The 18,841-nt window shown below is 46.7% G+C and overlaps 2 protein-coding genes across 3 annotated transcripts in view; one reads left to right on the top strand and one right to left on the bottom strand.

The window, feature by feature from the left end:
- The window catches only part of LOC311350575 (uncharacterized protein), a 6,102-nt gene extending 2,125 nt beyond the window's left edge, over positions 1-3,977 (top strand). The window contains exons 3-4 of one of the 2 annotated variants that reach the window (XM_084470634.1): positions 3,029-3,120; positions 3,435-3,977. In XM_084470634.1, coding sequence (XP_084326760.1) covers positions 3,029-3,120; positions 3,435-3,593 — 251 coding nt within the window. In that variant the 3' untranslated portion in view covers positions 3,594-3,977. Of the gene's footprint in view, positions 1-3,025; positions 3,121-3,434 lie in introns of both variants that reach the window. The other variant, XM_084470633.1, reaches the window with a different exon arrangement.
- Positions 3,978-7,500: 3,523 nt separating this feature from the next.
- Positions 7,501-18,841, bottom strand: part of stk32c (serine/threonine kinase 32C) — a gene marked incomplete at its 5' end in the record, with an annotated part of 61,662 nt that continues 50,321 nt past the window's right edge. Inside the window, 8 exons of the mRNA XM_084470631.1 lie at positions 7,501-7,738; positions 9,019-9,086; positions 11,873-12,001; positions 13,317-13,442; positions 15,119-15,235; positions 15,659-15,762; positions 16,334-16,423; positions 17,672-17,709. Coding sequence (XP_084326757.1) covers positions 7,516-7,738; positions 9,019-9,086; positions 11,873-12,001; positions 13,317-13,442; positions 15,119-15,235; positions 15,659-15,762; positions 16,334-16,423; positions 17,672-17,709 — 895 coding nt within the window. The 3' untranslated portion in view covers positions 7,501-7,515. The remainder of the gene's footprint in view (positions 7,739-9,018; positions 9,087-11,872; positions 12,002-13,316; positions 13,443-15,118; positions 15,236-15,658; positions 15,763-16,333; positions 16,424-17,671; positions 17,710-18,841) is intronic.

Below are 18,841 nucleotides of genomic sequence, written 5' to 3'. Positions count from 1 at the left end.
AAAAAATACAGTACTACTAATACAAGTACTAATACAACAAAAGTAGACGCTAATGGAAAATGCTAAACAAAATGCTAAAGTAAGGAGAAGACAAGACAAACAGAACAAACAACAACAAATAGGGCAAACAAAATAGACGGTATAAACAGTATAAAATATAAATGATAAAAAAAGTCACTCAGAAATCACTCAGAACGCACAGCCTTGATCACGCATATCGATACGTCTCTTCAACCTGTAGTGAACACCTAAACACACAAACACACACCCACACAAACACAGCTGGGGTGCGGAACCTGCAGCCCCGTCCAGCCATCGCCGGGGCGTTGAGGTTTGTGGAAATAGAATAACAAACTAGGGCCCTCGGTCAGCTAAGGCTCGATGGCGTCTTCTCGTTCCACCTCAGCGCCTCAATCATATTGGCCTTTCGCTTCTCCTCGCCCATGTCTCGCAGCGGATTGCATTTGTTCCTGTCAGGCGAGATGCGGCTGTCTGTGCTCTGCCACGTTCCCTGCCAGCGCCGAAATAATGTGTTTATAACAATAACTCGAGTGCATCGACCAATAACAAGCGGGATGCGCTCCATCATCAGTCTTCGCTGGTCGTGTCGGGTCATTTAATCCCGGGCTACAGAGACAGGACTCTGATGTCGAACACACAGTTGCATTCCTGGGACCTGTGTACGGGACGTGGCCGCACCTGAGTTGCTCTGTCGCCGAGGTTGTCAAGTGTGAGACATGAGGAGTCATTGCACTGAACACCCCGGCCTCTCTCACCCAGTGTGTACTGAGGCAGGCTGATAAGAGGATGGTGATACGTTTAGTAATACTGGTGCTATATACATCTGCTGGGTTATATGGTATCCATTCAAGTCTTTAAAAATATTGTATTAGATAAATAAGTATTAGAGGTAAAGAGGTATTGCAAAAGTGTGGCATTGGTTGAATTAAAGCACTTACAACTGATTGAGATGCGAGTCATTGCTTAATTGGGTATGAGGGGTTCATTCATATTCATTCACATTCTTACTCGCAAAGGTTTTGAGAATGTCTCAACCTTTATGTATATGGTAATAAATCCCATTTGCATATGGTATTTAAAATAAGTGGAGTAGAGCAGATGAACGCAGGGCACCCCGTCATGAGGGGACAGCAGCTGAGACGAAGGGGCACGACTCCGGCAAGATAAGGTGAGGAGCCTGACGGGCGGGGTCAGTGTATCAGGGGAGCTGGATAACTTTAACAGCTATTGTAACAGATTCGGCCTTACCAATCAGACGGTGGATTTGTAATTAGAAGATTAGAAGAGCATTGTGTTAAGGCTTGTGTTGTTGCTTCAAGCTGCCATCGTTTAGGCCCTGTATTGTGAGCATCGCTGATCAACACACCAACAGCTGCACATGCTGGCCAGAGGGACCGCAGATCTGCCAATTCTCCTCCCTTCAGCTTTCAGAACAGGGGACGCTAATTGGAGCTAGATGTGTCCAGAGATGGAAAAGCCTCAAGGTGATTTGGCTCGTGGCAGAAAATAGCCTGCTAGCTATTAAAATAACGAGACTTGTTGTTGGGACTTGGTCTGCATGGAGGCAGGGAAACCCCCATTCCGAATGAAACATTGCAAATAGAATGGATAAAAAAATATCCAAATGTTATTAGTCTTTATCTAGTATTCTCTTTGTAAACTCACGCACGTTTGTGTGTTTTAACGGAAACCGTTTTAGACAACAACAACACAGACGGCCACAGATGCAAATAAAGTAACAGACAGCTCACCACAGGAATGCTGGTTTGTTTGGCAATCTGCTGGCTTCAAAGCAAGGCTGCTAATTAGAAACATTGCAGTATTAGACAAGGTAAAATGTAAACACATCCCAACCTTGAAGTCCTATTCTAAACACAAAAGCCATTTTCCTTTCTGGATTATGCCATGGAAAGGTTGTGTAATTTAATAAACCCAACCCATACAGCCCTACTTATTAATTTATTAATTCCTAATTAATTAATTATTAATTAATCCTAATACCTAATTCTAATAGTGCAGAGAGCACATCTTTAAAAGGCCTGCAGACTCATATATCGTTTAGTCTGCCAATATTCCCGCAAAAGACTGCCATCTTTTTACCACTTTTTATGCAATAGAGGATCAGCAAATCCATTGGATCCTTGTAGTTGCTGATCTTATTGGGCTGAGCCAGCTTCTCTGATATCAAACTAGGTCAAGTGGACATGTTTTAGAGCTTGGTTGGTCTCAGAGCTGCACCGGCTGCCTTCCCAATCTGGGAAGATTGAGTCCCATGTAGGTTATTTCTGCATGTCTTGCTTGTCTTTAATGTAAAACAGGGGTGCTGACCATTTCATACAAACCTGGCCAATTTCAAAAGATTATTTCCAATTTGCATACGACTGTCTTTCTTTGTAATGAGTTCAGCCGTTGGTCCAGCACATCTGCCATATTGAAATACCAATTGAAAAGGTCAGCCACAGTCATAACATTTATGGATTAATTAACATCACTGTGTGTGTATCACAGTGTTATTCCTATGCATGCATATAAGTGTAGGAATGTCACATTGATTTTGCAAGTGTAATGAAAATTGCAAAATGTGCACTCAGTTCAGATTCACTGTTCTTGTGCTCTGAACCGACTCCTGAAACATCCTCACTGCTAGATGCCCTGTTTATCTCCTGTCTCTGGTGGCATGCAGCTCACCCTTTCCCCCAATACGGTAACCCCCAGTTGGGTTGTACAAGTACAGCCTTGTGAAGGCTGTTCATGGCTTCCTACAAATGTGTTTTGTTCTTCATTTGTTTCAGGTGATGAGCAATTTGTTCTTAAAAAACACAAAAGGCAGAGCATTCCTTATCTTAGCACTAAGTTCATAGCCTACTTACTCTTATTAGGAAATGCCAATATTTAGTATGGGGTATTACAAGTCAACTCATGTTTGGAGCCTGCAGGCCGATCTGTACAGTCAAGTAAGGGTTGAATATATGCCCATGGTGTTGATATGTATCTCTGTGTTTAGCAGGAGGTCATTCTGGCATCAAACCCAGAGCTGTACGTTCGAGTGCCTGTCAAGACCACAGCAGACTCCATAACCGCCTGGATGTAGTGGAGAAGGTAACGGTTCCTCCACAATACGGTTCCTACTTCCAGCCCACTGTTCTACAGCGGGTCGTCAGTGGTTTGGAAAAGAAACAGACGCTTCTGCCAAGGAATCCTTAGTATTTCCTCAAACTCATACATTTTCCCAGTGACCATAATTATATAAAATGCTTCTCAGAATACTGTTATACACACTTGTGTCCAGGCCCTAAACTTACCTTACAATGAATGTGTAGCGAATACATGTATGGTTAAGGAAACTGGATGCCAATCTATTATCCATGTTGGTTATATAACTACACAAACACGTCTCCTATTATCCTCCAAAGAAAGTTGAAGACACAGTGGAGAAGTTGGAAGATGAGCTGGCCATTCTTCTGGACGCCATCGAAGCACCGGAGTGGGGCCCTCTACTGGACATTACCGGGACACCATCGGTGGACATCCTCGAAGGACAAGGAGAATTTGCGCCGTTTGACACAAAATAATATCAAAGATACGAGTATAGACATTGGGTATGCATATTTTTTACACCAGTTATTTGATTTAGCTCAAAATTTAATTTGTTCTTACATAAAGTTTATAGGTGGCCGCAGAAAGACAAATTCAGACACAAATGATTAACACTCTTCGCTAGATCTACTAGCCTTTACTATTGTTCTCTACTTTATATTGTTTGTACTACTAATCTCCATTTTAAAGATGATTTATGCATTTTAGCTACGATTTTGACTTCAGTCTTATTAGACCAATTAATTCGCAAGGGAATCAATCCTTTATGCGTCTGTCGCCCCCTGTGGACAATGAACAGCTCCAATAACAAAGTGTGTATGGCAACCTCAATAAAGAGAACCTGAAACATATATTTGAAAGAGACTCGGTCATAAAAGGTTTCAACGTTGGTAGTAATTTTATTTCTTTATCAAAGCACTTAAAAGCAGCATGTTTTCTTTTAAACACAGGGGGTTGAGTGGGTTCTGTACAAGGCCTTGGTTGTTGGTGGCCCTGACTTGCAGGTCATTCGGTTTCTGCAGTGTAGAATACTTGTTGTCGAACAGGAACACACAGGGAAGGAATGGCATTCATGACGTTGGTTTTCTCAACATGGCACTGGATTGTATGTTGTTAAAATGTATTCAAATGTTTTGAATAGAAGTCATGCTGTTTTTTTTCTTGGCAAAACACTAACACAATATATTTCAACAGCTCAGGTTAATATGCTCACAATGACAAAGTCCAACATACGAATACACCGAAAAACATTGAAAGGATTTGCAAGAAATGCCGAATTAGGATTGATCACCGATGACAGTACTGCAGTAGACAATCTACACAAAAATCACTTATCAAAATAATTATTTATATTAGATAGCATATTTCTGTAGTCAAATGTTGAATCGTAACAAAGGTTCTGTCGTTTATTCTGATGGTCTGTCTTAAAGCGAGACTCGACCACCTATTAAAGTTATCGGAAATGACGGCACATATTCCTGCCTGTTGAGCATTCAGCATATTAAAGAGACAGCAGAGGCTGCCCTGGTGCTGAACTGACCCTCTGTATTCCATATCTATCTCCTAAACTGATAAAGGGGAAAGGTTTACCTGTGGAAAAGGTCAAATGCTTTGATTTTTCTTAAACAAATCAAATCATCCAGAGAGGGAAAAAGCCGGCATACTTGAACAAGGCATTAGGAAAAACCTTTCGGATGCGAAAAGACACTGGATATAATCTACACTTATCATGCCGTCCATACGCCACAGGAACTCTATCGGTTGTACAGGTACAGATGTTTACGTAAAACTCCTTCTTTACTCTGATTGGGCGCCACCTGTGTCAATCTTGGACTGAGTGTCAAGGCTTGCAATTAACAAAAGCTTGTGCATGCACAGGTGAGCCAGACATGACTCGGACCCAGGCGCCGGATAAAAACAGGCTAATACAGGTTTAGTACATGCAAAAAGACCACGGGATGTAAATAATGCACTTATCTTTTCATGGCATGTTTGCATGGATTTAAAGATTCAATTTCCTATCCTTTAGAAGAGGCTTAATAATCTAATCATTGAGTCCTGATGGTATATCCACCTCAAACACGTTATATATATGTATGTGTGTGTGTGTGTGTGTGTGTGTGGTTGTGCGTGCGTGCGTGCTTGCGTGTGTGTGTACTTTTCAAACACTCATACAGCTTCACAACAGGGTTGTAAAAACGATACAGTAGTTTATCTTGCAGAAGGAACATCTAGGCTTTAGACATCACACCGGGAAGAGAGAGCGAGAGAGAGAGAGAGAGAGAGAGCGAGAGAGAGAGAGAGAGAGAGAGAGAGAGAGAGAGAGAGAGAGAGGGAGGGAGGGAGGGAGAGACGGCTACATTCAGACAGAGTTCCTTATAGAAATGGTTATGCAAATGGTAGAAAAGCTTTGGCATATTTCGCCTACAAGTTGTGCCTGCACACTTGGAAAGAGGAGCGGAGGGCTGTGGCGTCCCTTCCACGCGTCGGAACGTCGGGAGCGTCAGGAGCGTCAGGAGGCCGCCGGGCCCACATAAAACTGTGGTCTCTTAGTCCTTTTTTTTTTTTTTTCTTTAATAACCTATGCTATTTACAATGGATGTTTTTTACATTTCTATTACTGTTATCCTTATTGAGACATGTTGGTCAGGCGTCAGGGTTTTAAGGTGGGTTTTTGCTACATGTTCCTAGGCGTTTCCTGGCAGAGATGATGGACGGGGGCGGGCGTCCTTAATGGCCGCGCCGCCGCCGTCACGCACACTAACGGTAACGGTAACACACGACTACGGCAAAACACACGACGACGGTAACACGCGACTACGGCGCGGGTGGGGGACAGAGGGACGCAGCGGCGTCCCTCTGTCACCCGTTCTCTCACGTAGCGTCCGGTGTCCCAAGAGACTTGGGAGGGGGGGGGGGAAATTGAAGCTAGATTGAAATCAAACTACATGTTGGCCACTGTTACTTAAGACGTTACCAAGCATCAAACGGGGTTGTTTTTTTTTCCCAGCAGGTGTGGTGGTGGATGAACACTACGATTCTAGGGAACCTAGTTACACACAGTAGAGGACCAATGAGCTAATTAACAGGACCTAGATACACACACAGCGGAATATCAAGTAGCTCTCGCTTCACCGGGGGATGGGCGGCGGGAGGAGAGGACGGCCGAAACGTTGTCACGGCGATGAGGATGAATTAGGCGTCGGCCGGTGGACGGGGCTTAAAGTATCGGAGAGGAAATAAGACGCTGGGAGGGGGGGGGGGGGGGGGGGGCTCTGCTCCACGGTGGCAGTCTGGAGGGAGGGGTTTTCTTTTCAGGTCAGGTGATGAAATGCGGTGGGGGGGGGGGGCAGTCAAATGGAGGAAGGAAGGAAAAGCAGCCGCTTTTGTATTTTAGGATCACTGTGTGAGTGTGTGTGTCTGTGTGCGTGTGCTTTGTGTCTGTGCATGTGGAGGCGGCGGCAAGTGCACTGAAAGCAGAGAGGGGGGGGGGGGGAGAACGAGAGAGAGAGAGAGAGTGAGAGAGAGAACGAGAGAGAGAACGAGAGAGAGAACGAGAGAGAGAACGCGAGAGAAAGAGAGGCGAACAGAAAGTCTCCTACGAGTAACTTTTCTGAAGTTCTGCTAAATTATTGAACCCTGCCTGTCGGGAGGGTGAAGATGGAGAGAGGTCAGGCAGGAAGGTCTTGCACCCCCCCCCCCCCCCCCCCAGTACTTCCTGCCCCTTCACCCCTCCCCCGAACCCTCCCTTCCCCCCCCCCCCCCCCCAAAAAAAAAAGCGAGGCTCTATCGTCATGCTATAACCTTATTTTGCATAGAAGTTGGAGCTAGACTTTAGGGAGGCTTCAGATGCTACAGACATGGGGGAGGGGAGGGGAGGGGAGGGGGGGGGGGGAGGTGGGGGGAGGGGAGGGGGGGGGGAGGTGGGGGTTTGTGTCATCTTGGCTTCTGCTGTGGTCCTCTGTTGCTTGTCCGAGCCACACACGTTGGGGATGTGAGTGTGTCAAGGAGCAAGAGAGAGAGAGAAAGAGAGAGAGAGAGAGAGAGTATCTATAGGCATAGCAACACCGGAGCAATAGGCAGGGCGAGAAAGAGAAACAGAGAGAGAGAGAGAGAGAGAGAGAAAGAGAAAGAGAGAGAGAGAGAGAGAGAGAGAAAAGAAAGATAGAGAGAGAGAGAGAGAGAAAAGAAAGATAGAGAGAGAGAGAGAGAGAGAGCGAGAAACAGAGAGAGCGAGAGAGAGAGAGAGAGAGAGAGAGAGAGAGAAAAGAAAGAGAGAGAGAGAGAGAAAGAAAGAGAGAGAGAGAGAGAGAGAGAGAGAGAGAGAGAGAGAAACAGAGAGAGAGAGAGAGAGAGAGAGAGAGAGAGAGAGAGAAAAGAAAGAGAGAGAGAGATCCGCTAGCAGCTTCCGGGTGACGAGCACACAGAGCCACACATGCTGCGTTTGGAAGAGGAGGACCCGGGTTCGGGCGGGCCGGCGCCCGGCGGGTCGTTGTCGTCGTCGTCGTCAGTGGCCCCGCCCCCCGCCTCAGGCTCCGCCTCCGGGTCGTCCTCAGCCCCCTCCCCCTCCCCCTCCCCCTCCCCGGCCTCCGACCGGCCCTCGTCCTGAGGCCTTTTCAACCTGACGGGGCCAAACCACACACACACACACACACGCACGCACGCGCACGCACGCACACACACACACACACACACACACACACACACACACACACACACAGAAGAACACACACACACACACACACACACACACACAGAAGAACACACACACACACACACACACACACACACACAGAAGAACACACACACACACACACACACACACACACACACATTCACACAAAGGCAACACAGGTGTTGGTGGAGTACCGCACACCACATGCATATATGTGTGCATAAAGCAGTGATAGAAACACTCTCACACGCACACACACACGGAGGCACGCAGGCAGGCAGACGCATGCACACGCACACACACACACACACACACACGCTCACACATATGCAGTAACACATACAAGTAAACATGTTCTGGTTTTAATGCAAATTTTTTTCTGCATTATTATTTAGGGCAATAGGCTATTGCTGTTGTTGTCTTTCATGCTGCATAATGGAGGCAAAGCAGGGATAGTTCAATAATAAATGAGCTAATAACTTATAAATGTAACCTCATAAGGTACCAAACTACTATTCCCCTGCTTTATAAGGCAAGGCACTCATCGGTCACCACACAGTACATTCACTGTAGAGTGGGAACCGAGGCATATGCTGGATACACTCACCATTCTGGTCTAAGTAGTTGGGCCTTTGGTGGAGATAATTTAGTCTAACATGGCTTTATCAATAAGGGTCTTTCAAGGACGTTCACATAACATCCTTATTGTCTTATATAAACTCATTTCAAAGGCTTTGGTTGAACTGCAATAGACAATTTCATTAGCGAGTCAAACTAAAAGCGGAAGGCCTTGTCAATGTGCTTGTTTGGTGTGTTGGAATTAGAAACAGGTAAGCGCCATTGTCTGTACCCAGTGTAGCGGCAGCTGTGCAGCATTTACCGCTGCGTGTTTCATCTGTAATTCCCTAAATGTGTTGCGGCGAGGGGAGAGCGCAGTGCGATGCAGCTCTGGCTAACTGGCCCACTGCAACGGGGGTGCTGCTGCATTAACGCTTTACTTTTTGGAAACTTTTTTATTTTCTTAGTGTTGCGTCTTGCGCTTTTGTTTCCAGGGTTTAAATGAGGCCAGACCGCAGCCCTCACCTTCTGGGGTAGAGAGAGTATTCGGTAGAGAGAGAGAGAGAGAGAGAGAGGGAGAGAGAGAGAGCGAGAGAGAGAGAGAGAGAGAGAGAGAGATGGAGAGGGAGATGGAGAGGGAGAAGGGGTTTGTTTTGAAAGTGGCTTACTTCTCCCGGTTGAAGATCATGAACTCTTGTTGCACCACCTCAAGGCACTCCTGTAAGTAGTCATTCTCCTGCAGATCACAGACACAATGCGTCATTAGCATCGTTATCTTGATCATCATCATCATCAACTTGATAAATGATCACGTTAAACCGAGATGTCATCATTGATCATGGATAACATCATTACCGCCCCCCAGGAGTCCTATAGAAGACATTATGGAAATATTGGAAATGAATGACGCCGGCCGCCATTCATTCTTCATTATGAGGAACTACTGAGACACGCGTGTTTGGCCGTCAGCCTCCTCCATGGCACTACAACTGTAATTATCATTAAAGAAACCGCCCAGAACCGGATTCACCATCCTCCACATCTGGATACTGGTGAAAGATGCCTAATAATAAAAATGAGTCCTTTGTGATATTTATATTTTCCTTTGAGACTTATTGGAGTTGTAAGAAGTCGTGAATGGTTGGCATGCCGTGCCGTAACAGGATATTTGTCTCAAGCCTAAAATAGAAACTCCTATTTTCCGGGAGCACTTGGGGCCATGACAACGGCACGGCGAGCTTCATCATTTAATAATCCTGGTTACAACGCAACACGCCACAACACACTAGCAGGTCGCACACACACACACACACACCCACACACACACACATGCACACACACACACACACACACACAGAAATACACACAAAAACACAGATGCACACACACAAATACACCCACACACAAACACACACACACACAAGTACACACACACAAATGATGCATCCATGCAATCTGATACTCCAACCTTGCCAGGGAGAGACTAGCGCACATGGCGCAGACACGCTTGCATGAGAGGCGCCAGTAATGCGGTGGACGTGTTTATCGAGAGGCTGACACGAGCAGGTTCCTCGGTCGGGAGAACCACCGGGATGACGTCTCGCAGGCCTGACTAAACGATGTCTGAATCAGGGGATGGGGGTGGGGGGGGACCACTATGCTCCCGAACCTCTGAACAGGAAGAGGAGCATGAATCATTCATCAGCCTGTGGCATTCGCATCTCGAAGACAGCCGGTGTAAAGGTGCTGGATTCAGCCCGTTTCTGCGGCGCTTCCGTCCAGGATCGTGGCCAACGGTGGCCGGCATGTTGGCGACCAGCGCACACATGGTCATATGTAGACGTAACAGAGTGGAGGGCGGGTTAACCTCACTCCCAGTGCCTCAATATGGCCGACCACAGCATCAATAATGCAGTAATAACCACAGATTCAGAATGGCTGAGAACCAGCGGGATACCTGATTGCAAACTGATTTCAAACAGCGCTCATGGATTCTGCTCATGAAATACATTTGTCTGTTATCACGAGGGCCATACAGATCAAATTACAGTCACAGGAAATAGAGACCTAATCAGGTAAGGCAGGAAAAGAACAGAAGCACATTTCAATACGGAGAGCCCAAACTGTAAAAATAGCCCATCTTCCCAGGAAGGAGAATAAAAGGGCTTTTAAATGATTTGAGTGTTTCCGGAACTTTCTATTTCAGCCCGATGGAAATAGCCAGTCCCATTTTCAATGAAAGGGCGATTAAGCATTATGCTCAACAGCACTTCAGCAGTGGAACGGCCCCTCTCAGCTACTGGAGAACCCCCACTCTACACTCCTCCACGGCCCTCTTGGTAACAAACAGGAGCAGATTGTTCTGGAATCAGAGCAGTTGTTTTTGAGTACGTGATCTAAGTGATATTAAGTAGTAGCTTTACAACAGACACCATAGCCGTTTCTCAATACCAAGTATGCGAACTACGGACTCGCGTCTGTACTTGGCAAGTCCGGACTTCCAAGTACAGACTTCCGAGGACGCGAGTACGCACCTGCAACTGGAACAGCAGCGGACTCGATGTTGTCACCACCTCAGCTCTGTTAACTGCTATATGGCCTCACGTAGGCATATACTACTGAACAATATAAACAAATTATATAAAACTAAACCCCAGCCTTCATTTTAAAATAGTATGTTAATATTTTGAATGAATAGGTCTTCATTTTTGTTATGTATTTAAAATGTTCCTATATAGCCTATTATTATAGCTTACATACTAATATTTTAAAACATGGGAATGCGAAGTGCATCCTGGGATATTTAACGGTCCAAAGTCCACACAAGTCACCTCCGATGCATCCTCGATGGAACGGCCAGTATAAGAACGCATCGAGAACACTTCCGGGTTTTACGACTGTACTTGACTTGATGCGTACTTTGAATTGGAACAATACTTGGGCTACGATTGATGACGTTTCACGAGAACGCAAGTACACAAGTACAGACAAGAACACTAATTGAGAAACGGCCCAAGGCTATGTTTTGTTTCTCTGTTTTATAAAAAATAGAAAACAGGAGCCTGTCACAACAAAATAATTTTTTTGTAGATCGCACCACTGCATTTCTTAACTATAGACCAAGACAACATTTCATGGATTTCTTGAAATGTTTTGAAAATGAATCCTTGTAATATAGTTGAAGGTCTGTATACACTGGGGACTGTGGGAGTGTGTGGGTGATGGCTGGTTTAAGCGGCCTCAGCTGGCCAGGGTCAGACTGATTGGACGCTGGAGCAAGGTGAGGCTGCACACCTGTTGCACATTGTGAAGCTTAGATCAGCCATCACCACACACACACACACACATGGGAACATGGACCACCTAGCCATTTATCTTTATCTACAAACTTCTAAAATCAACTGGTTATGCTGTTTATACATTCTTTAACTGGTTTCCGGGGTGGTTTCTCGGGCCCCTTGTGTCCTGGGCCCCCCCGTGGAGATCAGAGGTCAGGGTGGGGATGGGGCGCTGGTGGCTCACCGACTGAGAGTCCTTGCTGTTGTCACGGGAACGGTTCTTGGCCAGCCTCTTCTTCTTCTTGTGGAGCGGACGCGACTCCAGTATCATCTCCTCCAGCTCGAAGGTGGGGTCGCAGTGGAGACGCCCTTTCTGCAAACACACACACACACACACACACACACACACACACACACACACACACCATTGAATTAGCTCCCTCTCACAAATCATTTCTAATTATGAATATGGTGCATAATGTAGGCATAGACACCCACACACATTAAGTAGAGCCAGCAAATGGCAGCCAAGTGTTATGCAATAGCAAGAGTATTGTTAAAGAAATACACAGTGTTCTCTGGAACGAACAGTTTTATAAACACCCTTGTCCTATCCAATCATAATACATTATTAAACAATGTCTAAAATAATAGGTTCATTGTTACTCAACCAATACACCATATTGATAGCTAATTATAGCACTTATTATTACTAAAAGTAGTTATTAAAAAGCACACTGTTATTGTAAAAACAAATCTAGGGTGAAATGGATAGGCAATCTGCTCTTTGATGTTCGGCAAGAACTGAGTTTGATTAGCTATGAACTGATTTATGTGATTATGTTATGAACTGATGGTGTGAGTGGTTCTGGAAGCACAAACAGAATGAATAAGTAATACAGCTCTCACTTACACATCCAACATAAATAAACTCTATTTTCAGCCCTGTTAACTTTGGCGTGTTCCTATTAGTGGTAATAAACATTTCTATCCATCTCTGTCTCCTTAAAGGTACCGGAAGAATACAGCTCTGCAATCACAAGAGCATTACTTTACGATAAACGAGCTGCCGGTATACAACATACAATTATAACATGCAACGGCATTCACAACGCACGCTCACACGCAAATCTACATACAACCCCCTGCCCCCCCCCCCCCCCCTTAGCAGTGAGTAATATTGTCTTAAACCAGCCTGACATTATGTGCTCCCACGGTAGTAGAACAAACAGTGGGGAAATTATTCATTACTCATGAATCAAATTACAACAACGACCATATCCGTCAATCATGCGAATACACACTCAACCCTTCATGTCCCCCGGAGAAATAACAACACTGTCGCTAACTAGCAGCGCCCAGGATAAAAGCGCAGAAGGAGGCCACTCTGCCCATCTCTGATTGGATGGCACGTTCGCTGTCCGTGCGGTCTTCACGTGCCCACCCAGGTGTGTGTGTGTGTGTGTGTGCAAGCCAGAGAGAGGGAGGGACCCCCCCCCATGTCCCCTTTTCTACCGTTATGCTATTATGAAGATGCTATTGTTAACATTCAGCTAATTCAGGATGAGGTTATGTCTGTTCGCTCATAATTCTGTCCACGCGTGCGTGCATGTGTGTGTGTGTGTGTGTGGTGTGGTGTGGTGATGGATGCGTGGACATGTGCGTTTGTGTGTCTGTGTGCAACTCACATTAGGGACGAAGCCGGCGTCCATCTTCTTCTCGTAGACGGCGTCCCAGTTGACGTGGGCGAGGTAGGGGGACGTCTGCATGAGAGACAGGCTGGAGAAACGATGCTCCGGGTTCACCGTCAGCAGCTGCAGTACACACACACGCACAAACACACACACACACACACATACACACACACACACGGACATGCACATACATACACACACACACACACACACACACACACGGACACGCGCATGCACACACAGCTTTGATTAATTCATTGCGTCCTTCTTTTTCCACACAAAAAGGCCAATTTTAAATATGTCTCCTTAGTGTATCCGCATATGAGAAACGACTATTTTCCCGCAATCAGATTGCAATGTAGCACTATCGCCATTGGGAGGAAATACCCTGTTCCCCAAATGGAGAAATCCAACAGGGGGCGCTATTAATCAGTTCAATCAGACCGCAATCAGGTGCGCCAGGAGAAGAGAAATCATGCAAACTGCCAGCAGCCATCAGGACGAATGAACAGCACACGATAGGGATGGAACGGGTTACATGGCTACTGCAGGGCTGTACACTGCTATGAGTGTCGCCAGCCTGGATGGAGGGAACCACGCTGTGTACTGTGGGCATGAGCTTTGCTGTCGCGTAAACACATTTTTGTAATGGTCGTTTTGTTTTTGCTTCCTGTATATTTTTTCCACGGGGCTGATTGGCTGGCTGCGTTGGAGGGCTCGTTAGGTCTGTCTCAGCGGACTCCAGACGCCGTAATTGATCAGCAGTCAAGCGGAATACACCCATGCTGTCTGTCCACAGTGCTCATGTCACACACACACACACACACACACACACACACACAGTTTCCCCTCTCTTCCTCCTGCTCGCTGACTTCCACTCCACCTCTCTCTTCATCATCTCTCGGCAGCCTTCCTCTCAGACTCCCATCTGTCATTTTCTCGCCCTGGGCTTCCTCTGCCCTTCCTCCTCCTCCTCCTCGCTCCCTCAGTCCCTTTGTGGCCGCCATTCTCGGACTCATATCCACTATGCACTTTCTGGCCCACTTAAACACTCACATCCAGTGCTGATGCTGCTGGATTTCAGCTGGCGTGTTAGGGCCGTGCTCCAGCCAAGCAGTGCTCCACCAAACCACAAATGAACGTAGCGCCTTATGAGAATTTAATCCACCCCCACTTTAATCCACCCCACTATGAGTTAGAGTAGCCTATAGGGTGTGTCGGGGAAAATAAGGATTTGTAACCTAACATAGGTTATAGTTAAGGTTTATGCATGCTGGCGGGAGACCACGGATACCATCTCGACACAAGTGCCACAGGTTTGGATTACGGTCGCTGCAGTGTGACGCGGCGTAGGTGTTTAATCTGGGCGAGATGCGACACACTTCGAGCTGCCGCTAGTGGTCCGTCTCTGCTCACTCCACCCACTCGCTCAGATAAGCAGCCTTCCTTTAAGCTAGGGCGCATCCAAAAACAGTCATACATATGCTATTTCCTGGGTACATTATTTGTATCTATTTGTCAGTATTCATCCAAAGTGCCGCACAGTAAATTCAGGCGCATAGCAACGAATAGCAGACCGCGCTTAGCAGTCCCGCTCAAGGACATCTGCGGGGATCGAACCCGGTATCTCTCGACTGGGAGTCGAAGCAGCCAGGCCACTACACCACGCCGCCTGCTGCTGATCATAAGCGAGCCATTAAGCCAAAGTGGGTGCTAGCGCTGAGATTCCAGTCGGCTGAGAGCCTCCTCCAGTGGAGCGGGCCACCTGTCTGCTGGAGTGGCCTGGGGGGACTGACCTTCCTCATGAGAGCCACCAGGTCCTTGGGCCAGGCGGGGTTGTACTGCACGCTGACCGTGCTGAAGAGCTGCATCAGGGACTCCACCGAGTTGCTGGCGTGGATGTCGTAGGGCCTCTGGGGGGAGAGAGAGAGAGAGAGAGAGAGAGAGAGAGAGAGAGAGAGAGCACATGGAAAGAGAGAGAGATTATATTTTGAGAAAGCATTTGGATTTTTGCTGACAGTTCTGTAGTTGGTTTTAATATGGTTTTAATATGCTCTGGCAATATAATAGTGCATACAAAAAATGCCCATGCCAATAAAGCACTTAAAATTGAAAATTGAGACGGAGGGAGAGATCACCAGACAGTGACGGAGGAAGGGATTTATCAAAGCACTGAGTACTAAGAGGAACCGAAAAGGGGTTGGAGAGCACAAAATAAACAGACTGCACACTTTCCAGGTAACCAGCAAACAACGTGTATACAAACCTTAGAATGGAAGTGATACGTCAAATATATGATATATATAATAATGTATAATAATAGACCAATTCAGTACCCAGCTGCGGAGCACCTCGAAGACGGTCACGCCTAGCGACCACCAGTCCACCTCAAAGGCGTAGCCCGTCCCCCCGCTCACAAAGGACTGGAAGATCTCAGGGGCTGAGGAGAGACCCCCCCACACACACACACAGCACCACACACACACACACACACACATCCAGCACCACACACACACACACATCCACCGCCACTCACATTCAGCAGCACAGACACACAACCACCCCCACAAACACATCCAGCACCAGACACACATCCAGCACCACACACACACACACACATCCACCACACACACACATCCACCACACCCCCACCACACACACATCCATCACCACAGACACACACACACACACACGTAGACACACATCCACCACCAGACACATATCCACCACCACAGACACACATCAACCACCGCCACAGACACACATCAACCACCGCCACAGACACCCACAGCAGGTTAACCTCTAAAACAATAATTGTATTATTATTAAGGTTCTAATTTTCTCTTGATTTTCATTATCTCATCATTTACAGTGATATATACCCCTTGGCTATGAGCAAGAATACAAAATAAGTTTGACCCTTTTCAACCATAGCCATTCTCCCAACAACAGTTGGCTGATTCCCCTGTGCCCCCCTGGTCTCTTGTGGTGAGGACTGTTAGCATCACTACCCATGTAGGGCTTGGTCCCCGCTAAGGCTGTGGCTCTCTCCCCGTCCTTTATGATGGTGGCGATGTTGAAGTCCGTCAGGTGTGCGTGTCCTGTGAGGGTAAGAAAAAACGCTCAATTGTATCACCATGACAAGTTTGTATATTAATTTATTCAACAGGGACAATGGGCCGTTAGCTAAAAGGCTAAATTGAATCTGCAGTCCCTTGGCAGGTCGGCTCTTCCATTCAAGGCGACTCACAATGAGGGGACCTTTTCAGAGAGGCATCATCATAGGAAAAACACAGTGAGAGACACAGCTAGTGAAGATAACACTAATTGACCATGTGTCCTGGTACATCGAGAGACCTATAATTAGTCTACTGAGCGACAGTTGTGTGTGGCCTACGAGGACACTTTTGAGAAACATGTAATTCAGGCGCAGGTAGGGGTTTAGAATCAAACTCAAGGATGCGTCTGGATAGGCTGCAGAAATGGCATCAAACTGAGTGAGCCACTACACTACCCTGCATCCATTCACATTTCATCTTATTTAAAATGGAGATTGGTCACTTATGTCACCCTAAAAAAGTTCCACTTCAGTTCCTCAGACAGACGTGTATTGCTGCTATACTTTGAAATGGCCGTATGGTCCCCCTCATTTTACTTTCCGATATTTTAGGTCTTCGTCAAGATCGCCAAGGAAGACAGGTACACGCCCACGACTTGTTGCCGTGGTGACTCACTAGTGAGCTGCGTGGCCATTCTCCACGGCCCTGTTTGTCGCCTTGCTGCAGAAAACAAAGTGCCCTTTTGTCTTCCTCGTTCACTCGGTCCCTCTCAGACTTCACACGCATTTACTTTCTTTATGGTTATTTCCTTGGCAGAACGAGGTGGACGAGGGACACTAAATAAACCAGAATCTAAATATTTGGGAGGAAAACGGATCAGTACAGGAGGCTAAAACAGATGGGGCCGTTCCAGTGTTTCTTTCTATGAGTCCCAGAGATACTAAAGTTGTTTGCGGCGATGTGCAAGTGGAGCAGAAGCTCCTCATTCTCAGTCTCCTAATGGCTAGTTGATAGTGACATCAGAAGAATAGACAAGACAATCCATTTACACAACATTAGGCTCATCATTTGACAAGATTTAAGGACGTACCGATATCATTAAAAAAAGTAGTCATTAACATTGACGGCTGAGAAAAGTGATTTGTTCTCCCTTAGGAAGTCTTCCCACTAGCAGTACACACACACATACACGCACGCACGCACGCACGCACGCACGCACACATGCACACACGCACACACACACACACACACACACACACACACACACACACACAATGCTGTCACTCTTACCTTGTTCATCCAATAGTATATTGTCTGGCTTGACATCTCTGCGGGAGACAAACAGAAATAATTTAGCACCTAGCCAATAACTCAATGCACAAATTGATTGGCATGCACTAAATGCGCCGCAGGTTGTCACAATTAACCTTTGGCATGTACAGAACCTATGTCTTTGTTTCCATAACTAAATTATGAAGTGTTAATCATTATTGCTCCTACTGTTAGCTTAACTGATAGTGGCACCGTGGCTGAGGGACGGCTCAATGTATTTTGTGATCCCAATATAAATCCCACGTTTATCCCACACTTCCTTTGCTGAAACCGCATCCTTTATGTTCCAGGGCCGAAAGTAACATCGACAACATTCTGTAGAATGCCCACTCATGCACAGTGAGTGCATGAGTGGGCGGTGATTTCCAGGTGGACGATGTGTGAAACACAATATGTCGGGATGCCATGTCACGCGATGCGTATATGTGTGTTTGTGCGTGTCCTAACTTGGAGTTCCTCAGCTGTTCCCAGAGTGTGTGTGAGAGAATGGGGTTATCAACCGGATCACAGAATTCCCTGGCGGGTTTGGCCGTGTACGGTTATCACACTGGACACCCGTGCAGTACATACACACACACACTGACACGTCTCTCATCCCATATTCCCACTGGCAGACCTTCTCCGAGCCCCCGTCCACTGGCAATTAACAGAGCACAACTTATTTAATTATGCAGGATCTCGCGCTGGTGTGAAGACACCCCTGCAGGAGGCTCGTGATCGCTGCCGCGGCGCAGCGCTAAGCTAACGCTCACATTGTCTGGCAGCAGTCTCAGGGGTGCATCACAGTGTGTGTGTGTGTGTGTGTGTGTGTGTGTGTGTGTGGTGGCTGCCGATGCTTACAACAGGCCCCTGCTTCCTTAAAGGTTGGGTGTGAACGGTACAGCGGGAGGTGAAAATGTATGCTAATCCGCGGCTGGGGATTGTATTGGGCGTCGCCTACGACAACCCTTGGCGTCCCGACGTAAACAAACGACACCCCCTCGCGGGTCTCGGGCGCGTTTGTTTATGTGGCGTGGGGATAAACAAACAAGCGACCCAGAGTTTAAGGTTGTGAACTCATCCTGCATGAGACACTTGCACCGCTGCATTGTCGACGTCTCTTCCGTTTAGGGAAATCAGACAGTGGAA

The sequence above is a fragment of the Micromesistius poutassou genome (assembly GCF_964030765.1).
Source record: "Micromesistius poutassou genome assembly, chromosome: 7".
Taxonomy (NCBI): domain Eukaryota; kingdom Metazoa; phylum Chordata; class Actinopteri; order Gadiformes; family Gadidae; genus Micromesistius; species Micromesistius poutassou.
The sequence above is the reverse complement of the archived record's forward strand: the minus strand, read 5'-3'. Positions and strand labels throughout refer to the sequence as shown.